This window comes from Hordeum vulgare, chromosome 7H (genome assembly GCF_904849725.1).
Source record: "Hordeum vulgare subsp. vulgare chromosome 7H, MorexV3_pseudomolecules_assembly, whole genome shotgun sequence".
Classification (NCBI taxonomy): Eukaryota; Viridiplantae; Streptophyta; class Magnoliopsida; order Poales; family Poaceae; genus Hordeum; species Hordeum vulgare.
In genome coordinates this window covers 440,312,568-440,321,907 of record NC_058524.1, presented here as the reverse complement: position 1 = coordinate 440,321,907, position 9,340 = coordinate 440,312,568, and the positions used below count along the sequence as shown (strand labels likewise).

The window sequence follows — 9,340 nt, the reverse complement described above, 5'->3', positions numbered from 1 at the left end:
GTTCCGCGTGTGCAACTGTTTTGCACCCGTTGTATGTGAACGTTGAGTCTATCACACCCGATCATCACGTGGTGTCTCGAAACGAAGAACTGTCGCAACGGTGCATAGTCGGGGAGAACACAATTTCGTCTTTAAATTTTAGTGAGAGATCACCTCATAATGCTACCGTCGTTCTAAGCAAGATAAGGTGCATAAAGGATTAACATCACATGCAATTCATAAGTGACATGATATGGCCATCATCATGTGCTTCTTGATCTCCATCACCAAAGCACCGGCACGATCTTCCTATCACCGGCGTCAGACCATGATCTCCATCATCATGATCTCCATCAACGTGTCGCCATCGGGGTTGTCGTGCTACTCATGCTATTACTACCAAAGCTACGTCCTAGCAATATAGTAAACGCATCTGCAAGCACAAACGTTAGTTTAAAGACAACCCTATGGCTCCTGCCGGTTGCCGTACCATCGACGTGCAAGTCGATATTAACTATTACAACATGATCATCTCATACATCCAATATATCACATCACATCGTTGGCCATATCACATCACAAGCATACGCTGCAAAAACAAGTTAGACGTCCTCTAATTGTTGTTGCATGTTTTACGTGGTGACCATGGGTATCTAGTAGGATCGCATCTTTCTTACGCAAACACCACAACGGAGATATATGAATTGCTATTTAACCTCATCCAAGGACCTCCTCGGTCAAATCCGATTCAACTAAAGTTGGAGAAACCGACACTCGTCGGTCATCTTTGAGCAACGGAGTTACTCATAGCGATGAAACCAGTCTCTCGTAAGCGTACGAGTAATGTCGGTCCGAGCCGCTTCGATCCAACAATATCGCGGAATCAAGAAAAGACTAAGGAGGGCAGCAAGACGCGCATCACCGCCCACAAAAACTTTTGTGTTCTACTCGAGATTACATCTACACATGAACCTAGCTCATGATGCCACTGTTGGGGAACGTCGCATGGGAAACAAAAAATTTCCTACGCCCACGAAGACCTATCATGGTGATGTCCATCTACGAGAGGGGATTTCCGATCTACGTACCCTTGTAGATCGCATAGCAGAAGCGTTAAGAAACGCGGTTGATTTAGTGGAACGTCCTCACGTCCCTCGATCCGCCCCACGAACCGTCCCACGATCCGCTTCGATCTAGTGCCGAACGGACGGCACCTCCGCGTTCAGCACACGTACAGCTCGACGATGATCTCGGCCTTCTTGATCCAGCAAGAGAGACGGAGAGGTAAATGAGTTCTCCGGCAGCGTGACGGCACTCCGGAGGTTGGTGGTGATCTAATCTCAGCAGGGCTCCACCCGAGCTCCGCAGAAACGCGATCTAGAGGAAAAACCGTGGAGGTATGTGGTCGGGCTGCCGTGGCAAAAGTTGTCTCAAATCAGCCCTAATAGCTCCATATATATAGGAGGAGGGGAGGGGAGGCTTGCCTTGAGGCTCAAGGAGCCCCAAGGGCTGCGCCACCAAGGAGAGGAGGAGTCCTCCTCCAATCCTAGTCCAACTAGGATTGGAAGGTGGAGTCCTTCTCTTCTTTCCCACCTCCTTTTTTTTCTTTTCTCTTTGATTTTCTATCTATGGCGCATAGGGCCTTCTTGGGCTGTCCCACCAGCCGACCAAGGGCTGGTGCGCCACCCCCAAGGCCTATGGGCTTCCCCGAGGTGGGCTGCCCCCCCCCCCCGGTGAACATCCGGAACCCATTCGTCATTCCCGGTACATTCCCGGTAACTCCGAAAACCTTCCGGTAATCAAATGAGGTCATCCTATATATCAATCTTCGTTTCCGGACCATTCCGGAAACCCTCGTGACGTCCGTGATCTCATACGGGACTCTGAACAACATTCGGTAACCAACCATATAACTCAAATACGCATAAAACAACGTCGAACCTTAAGTGTGCACACCCTGCGGGTTCGAGAACTATGTAGACATGACCCGAGTGACTCCTCGGTCAATATCCAATAGCGGGACCTGGATGCCCATATTGGATCCTACATATTCTACGAAGATCTTATCGTTTGAACCTCAGTGCCAAGGATTCATATAATCCCGTATGTCATTCCCTTTGTCCTTCGGTATGTTATTTTCCCGAGATTCGATCGTCAGTATCCGCATACCTATTTCAATCTCGTTTACCGGCAAGTCTCTTTACTCGTTCCGTAATACAAGATCCCGCAACTTACACTAAGTCACATTGCTTGCAAGGCTTGTGTGTGATGTTGTATTACCGAGTGGGCCCTGAGATACCTCTCCGTCACACGGAGTGACAAATCCCAGTCTCGATCCATACTAACTCAACGAACACCTTCGGAGATACCTGTAGAGCATTTTTATAGTCACCCAGTTATGTTGCGACGTTTGATACACACAAAGCATTCCTCCGGTGTCAGTGAGTTATATGATCTCATGGTCATAGGAACAAATACTTCACACGCAGAAAACAGTAGCAACAAAATGACACGATCAACATGCTACGTCTATTAGTTTGGGTCTAGTCCATCACATGATTCTCCTAATGATGTGATCCCGTTATCAAGTGACAACACTTGCCTATGGTCAGGAAACCTTGACCATCTTTGGTCAACGAGCTAGTCAACTAGAGGCTTACTAGGGACAGTGTTTTGTCTATGTATCCACACATGCAGTGTGTTTCCAATCAATAAAATTATAGCATTGATAATAAACGATTATCATGAACAAAGAAATATAATAGTAACTAATTTATTATTGCCTCTAGGGCATATTTCCAACACGCCGCCCCCTGACCTAGATCCTTGGCCTATATATTCCCAAATATTCAGCAAAAAATCAGGGGAGCCTCGAAAATACTTTTCCGCCGCCGCAAGCTTCCGTTTCCGCGAGATCTCATCTGGAGACCCTTCTCGGCGCCCTGTCGGAGGGGACTTTGGAGTTGGAGGACTTCTTCATCATCATCACCATCGCCCCTCCAATGACTCGTGAGTAGTTCACTTCAGACCTACGGGTCCGTAGTTAGTAGCTAGATGGCTTCTTCTCTCTCTTGGATTCCATATAGAGTCATAGTTGCTCTAAGTTTTGAGTTGAAAGTGTGATCATCATTATTAATGGAGCATTGTCCCATGTGAGGAAAAAAAGAGGCAAAAAGAGCCCACCAAATAAAAAAAAGAGAAGGGACAATGCTACCACTTTTTCCACACTTGTGCATATTAAGCACCATGATCTTCATGATTGAGAGTCTCTCGTTCTGTCACCACCATATAGCTAGTGGGAAATTTTCATTATATAACTTGGCTTGTATATTCCAATGATAGGCTTCCTCAAAATTGCCTTAGGTCTTAGTGAGCAAGCAAGTTTGATGCACACCCACTAGTTTTCTTTAAGAGATTTCACATACTCGTAGCTCTAGTGCATCATTTGTATGGCAATCCCTACTCATTCACATTGATATCTATTGATGAGCATCTCCACAGCTCATTGATTTGCCTAGTTAATGTGACTATCTTCTCCTTTTTGTCTTGCAACCTCCACCACATTCCACACCATCCATAGTGCTATAACCATGGCTCACGCTCATGTATTGCGTGAGAGTTGAAAAGGTCTGAGAAAGTAAAGGTGTGAAACAATTACTTGGCCAATACCGAGGTTGTGCATGATTTAAATTCGTTGTGCAATGATAATAGAGCATAGCCAGACTATATGCTTTTGTAGGGATAACTTTCTTTTGGCCTTGTTATTTTGAAAGTTCATGATTACCTTGCTAGTTTGCTTGAATTATTATTGTTTCCTCGTCAATAGCAAACTATTGTTTTGAATCTAATGGATCTGAACATTCACATCACATAAGAGGAATTACAAAGGACATCTATGCTAGGTAGCATGAAATTATCAAAAATTCATTATTTATCACTTCCCTACTCGAGGACGAGCAGGAGTTAAGCTTGGGGATGCTTGATATGTCTCAAACGTATCTACAATTTTTAATGATTTCGCGATGTTATCTTGTCTTCTTTGAATGTTTTATGTACCTTTTATATATATTTTGAGACTAACTTATTAATTCAGTGCCAAGTGCCAGTTCCTGTTTTTTCTGTGTTTTTGACTCTTTTCAGATCTGATTTTGGAACGGAGTCCAAACGGAATAAAAACCCCGAAATGATTTTTTCCCGAATGGAAGAAGATCAGGGGGCCTCTGGGCCAAGCCAGGTGGGCTCCAGGGAGCCCACAAGCTCCCACCACGCCACCAGGGGGAGGCGGTGGTGTCAGGGCTTGTGGCCTCCCTGGCCGCCCCCTGACCTAGATCCTTGGCCTATATATTCCCAAATATTCAGCAAAAAATCAGGGGAGCCTCGAAAATACTTTTCCGCCACCGCAAGCTTCCGTTTCCGCGAGATCTCATCTGGAGACCCTTCCCGGCGCCCTGCCGGAGGGGACTTTGGAGTTGGAGGGCTTCTTCATCATCATCATCGCCCCTCCAATGACTCGTGAGTAGTTCACTTCAGACCTACGGGTCCGTAGTTAGTAGCTAGATGTCTTCTTCTCTCTCTTGGATCTTCAATACAAAGTTCTCCATGATCTTCATGGAGATCTATCCGATGTAATCTTCTTTGGCGGTGTGTTTGTCGAGATCCGATGAATTATGGATTTGTGATCAGATTATCTATGATATATATTTGAGTATTTGCTGATTTCTTATATGCATGATTTGATATCCTTGTAAGTCTCTCCGAGTCTTGGATTTTGTTTGGCCAACTAGATCTATGATTCTTGCAATGGGAGAAATGCTTGGTTTTGGGTTCTACCATGTGGTGACCTTTTCCAGTGACAGTAGGGGCAGCAAGGCACACATCAAGTAATTGCCATCAAGGGTAAAAAGATGAGGTTTTATCATTAGTTTGAGATTATCCCTCTACATCATGTCATCTTGCTTAAGGCATTACTCTGTTCTTATGGACTTAATACACTAGATGCATGCTGGATAGCGGTCGACGTGTGGAGTAATAGTAGTAGATGCAGAAAGTATCGGTCTACTTGTTTTGCACGTGATGCCTATAGATATAATCATTGCATAGATATCCTCACGACTTTGCGCGGTTCTATCAATTGTTCGACGGTAATTTGTTCACCCACCGTCTACTTGCTTTCGGGAGAGAAGCCACTAGTAAACACTACGGCCCCCGGGTCTATTCACATCCATCGTTTAGACCTCGCTTTTACTTTGCTTTGTTACTTTGTTGCTTTCAGTACTCACTTGGCAAACAATCTATAAGGGATTGACAACCCCTTCATAGCGTTGGGAGCAAGCTTTTGTGTTTGTGTAGGATCTTGAGATACTCCTTCACTGGATTGATACCTTGGTTCTCAAACTGAGGGAAATACTTACCACCGCTGTGCTACATCACCCTTTCCGCTTCGAGGGAACACCAACGCAAGGCTCCAAGGCCACGGGGGAAATCCTTTGCATACTTGCCTAGGAAGTCCCTTAAGGCGTAGCCGCAGCTGAAGGATTCCTGGTGCCGTCGACACGACAATTTCTGGCACCGTTGCAAGGGAAGCACAGCTGACATCAGCCCCACGAACCGTCCCATGAACCGTCTCGCGATCCGTCCCACGAACCGTCCCGCGATCCGTTCCATGAACCGTCTCGCGATCCGTCGCATGAACCGTCTTGCAATCCGTCTCACGATCCGTTCCGATCTAGTGCCGAACGGACGGCGCCTCCGCGTTCAGCACACGTACAGCTCGATGACGATCTCCACCTTCTTGATCCAGCAAGAGGGGCGGAGTGGTAGAAGAGTTCTCCGGCAGCGTGACGGTGCGCCAGTGGTGGTCTACCCCAGCAGGGCTTCGCCTAAGCTCCGCAGAAATACGATCTAGAGGAAAAAACTGCGTGGTATAGGGTCGAGCAGCACGTGGCAAAGTTGTGTCTCAAACACCCACAATACCTCTAGTATATATAAAAGGGAGGGAGGGGAGGAGGCAGCCTCAAACCCTCAAGGTTTGGCCGAAATTGGAGGTGGAGGAGTCCTACTCCAATCCTACTTGGAGTAGGATTCCACCTTCCCACTTGGAAACTCTTTCCACCTTGTGTTTTTTCCTTCTCAAACCTTATGGGCCTTAGTGGGAACTTATTCCAGCCCACTAGGGGCTGGTTTATCTCTTCTCATAGCCCATGAGACCCTTTGGGGCGTGACACCCCTCCCGATGGTCCCCGGCACCCCTCCCAGCACTCCCGGTACACTACCGATGAGCCTGAAACTTTTTCGGTGACCAAAATAGGACTTCCTATATACCAATCTTTACCTCTGGACCATTCTGGAGCTCCTCGTGACGTCCTGGATCTCATCTGAGCCTCCGAGTAACTTTCGGTTACCAACATCTATAACTCAACTATACCGAAACATCATCGAACCTTAAGTGTGCAGACCCTGCGGGTTCGAGAACTATGTAGACATGACCCGAGACACTCCTCGGTCAATATCCAATAGCGAGACCTGGATGCCCATATTGGATCCTACATATTCTCCAAAGATCTTATCGGCTGAACCTCAGTGTCAAGGATTTATATAATCCCGTATGTCATTCCCTTTGTCCTTCGGTATGTTACTTGCCGAATATTTGATCGTCGGTATCCGCATACCTATTTCAATCTCGTTACCGGCAAGTCTCTTTATTCGTTCCGTAATACAAGATCACGTGACTTACATTTAGTCACATTGTTTGCAAGGCTTGTGTGTGATGTTGTTTTACCGTGTGGGTCCCGAGATACCTCTCCGTCACACGGGATGACAAATCCCAGTCTTGATCCATACTAACTCAACGAACACCTTCGGAGATACCTGTAGAGCACCTTTATAGTCACCCAGTTACGTTGCGACGTTTGATGCACACAAGGTATTCCTCCGGTGCCAGTGAGTTATATGATCTCATGGTCATAGGAACAAATACTTGACATGCAGAAAACAATAGCAATAAAACGACACGATCAATATGCTACGTTCATAGTTTGGGTCTTGTCCATCACATGATTCTCCTAATGATGTGATCTCGTTATCAAGTGACAACACTTGTCTATGACCAGGAAACCTTGACCATCTTTGATCAACGAACTAGTCAACTAGAGGCTCACTAAGGACAGTATGTTGTCTACGTATCCACACATGTATTTGAGTTTCCAATCAATACAATTCTAGCATGGATAATAAACGATTATTATGAACAAGGTAGTGAACGGGGTTACTAATGTGTCAGTTTTATGATTAATTAGACGCTTTTACAGCTCGTCAGCTCGGTTTTTTCTTATCAATAGAAAAACATCTAGGTCTGAAAGCCCTGTAAGATACGTCCAATATACTGCTGTGATGAAGGGAGTACTACATTCAGCTCACCCATAATCACAAGGTAGTGTAGTTAATTGCAGAATCTTCAAACGATGATAAGAGTGGCGCAGTGAGCTATCCATAATTAACACAACATGTCCTCATTCGTTTCAGTGTACACACAAGCGATCAAGCTAGCATGTACTCCCATCCCTCCATTACAAATTACTACAAGCAACATCCAACTGTCCCTCGTGTCATAGCAAAGCTGAGTATAATTACTGAGAAACTGCTGATCAAATGATCCTACTTCTCTTCAGCTTCCTTCCCATCTCGTTTTGTTTTGGGTATATAAATGACCAGCAATGGAATTGTACCAATTCCTGTGTGACTAGACTAGTAGTGGTATTACAGAGAAGAGAGCAAAGAGAAGCAGGTCGATCTTTGGGAGGGGTCAGACCTCGTCGCCGAAGTGCTGCATCTGCACGTCGCTGGCCTTGAGCGGGACGTAGTCGCCGAGGTAGACCTCGAGGTGGTCGGAGATGTTGCTCTTGTCGATGCTCTCGTGGTGGTAGCTCTTGCACACCAGGTACACCACCGTCTGTACCACGAGCGCCACCATGACGACCGAGCAGAGCGCAGCCAGGATGACGAGGCCCAGGAGCAGCCTCCCTCCCGCGCCGAGACCGTGGCGCGCGCCCTGGACGATCCAGGCGCGGAAGGCGAACTCCACGACGACGAAGACGAGGTTGAGCGTGACGAAGATGAACACGACGGTCCAGAGCTTCCCCTGGATGAGCGCCTTGCTCTTGCGCATGGCCTGGAACCCCTTGTAGTCCTCGAGCACCGAGACGACGCTGGCGAGGTGCCAGACGACGCTGAGGTAGACGAGCCCGACCAGGTAGGCGATGGCGACGACGAAGGCGAGGAGCCCGGCGAGGGTGGAGCCGTTGTCGGTGGCGACGAGGAGCGCGATGAAGACGACGACGAAGACGAGGTGGTAGGCGAAGAGGAGCGCGAAGGCGGCGAGGAAGGTGGCCGCGAGGCGGCGCCAGACGCGGGGCACGACGGAGAGCACCCGCGGGAAGGTGAGCGCGTCGTGCTTGGCGGAGTAGACGGAGGCGACGGAGAAGACGGCGGCGGCGGTGGAGAGGAGCGAGAAGAGGAGCAGCGCGAGGAGGTAGGCGGCCTTGAAGAGGACGAGGGCGGCCCAGTCGGCGCCGAGCCTCTGGAGGATCCGCTGCTGGGAGGCGGTCCCGGGAGCGGAGGACTCGAGGGCGGAGTCGTCGGAGTCGATGGTGGAGAAGAGGGCGTGGGAGATGGCGATGTGGGCGAGGAAGAGCGCGGAGAGCGGGAGGACGAAGGCGGCGGCGATGCGGGCGTAGAGCGGGCGGTGTGCGCGCAGGATGGCCACCGACTCCCGGTAGATGCCGACGGGGCCCAAGAACTGCAGCTCCTCGGGCTCGCACTCCATGGCCTCTTACGCCGGAGCTGCTGGCGGCGGAGATCCGAGCTGGGGGGAGCTGGTGGGGAGGCCGGCCGCGTGGGGAATTGGGGATTGAGGGCGTAGCACGCGTGGAAGGGGAGGGGGGGATTTGGGGATTTTTGGATTCTTTTGTTCGCGTGGGAAGGAAAGGGAGGGCTGGAGAAGAAGCAAGAGAAGGGAGAGAGCTCGATGGATTTGGGGATTTGAGGATGGTTGACGTGCGTGACGAGTTTGATTGGGTCAAGCTGGGTTGGCTGAGCGGAGCCTCGCGGCGAAGGAAGCAAGCGACCCGGCACCCGCACACACGCTTGTGGTTGCAGAAACCGACCGACAGACCCACGGATGAAGCGGGGCGACGCGTGTTCCTTGCTTCCGCGAAATCACGAGTTTTTTTTTTTCATTTTCAGCGCAAAAATGTGATCATTGACTCTTGACTGCTTCAGCTCCGACCGCCGTGGGGCAAAGTTACCGTTGTTCGTTCTGGGCCTGGCTCGCCAGTACTAGGCCAATATGGGCCTGGCTCACCAG

General features: G+C 48.9%; 1 protein-coding gene across 1 annotated transcript; it reads right to left on the bottom strand.

Moving 5' to 3' along the window:
- Positions 1 to 7,462: 7,462 nt before the first annotated feature.
- On the bottom strand, positions 7,463 to 9,080 carry LOC123407113. Its single transcript, XM_045100166.1, has one exon. The coding sequence runs from the start codon at positions 8,798 to 8,800 to the stop codon at positions 7,781 to 7,783; it is 1,020 nt and encodes a 339-aa protein (XP_044956101.1). The 5' UTR covers positions 8,801 to 9,080; the 3' UTR covers positions 7,463 to 7,780.
- Between the last annotated feature and the right edge of the window lie 260 nt (positions 9,081 to 9,340).

Bases quoted from the DNA above. Each gene is read 5' to 3' on its own strand.
- LOC123407113 (XM_045100166.1), bottom strand. From the start codon at position 8,800: ATGGAGTGCGAGCCCGAGGAGCTGCAGTTCTTGGGCCCCGTCGGCATC.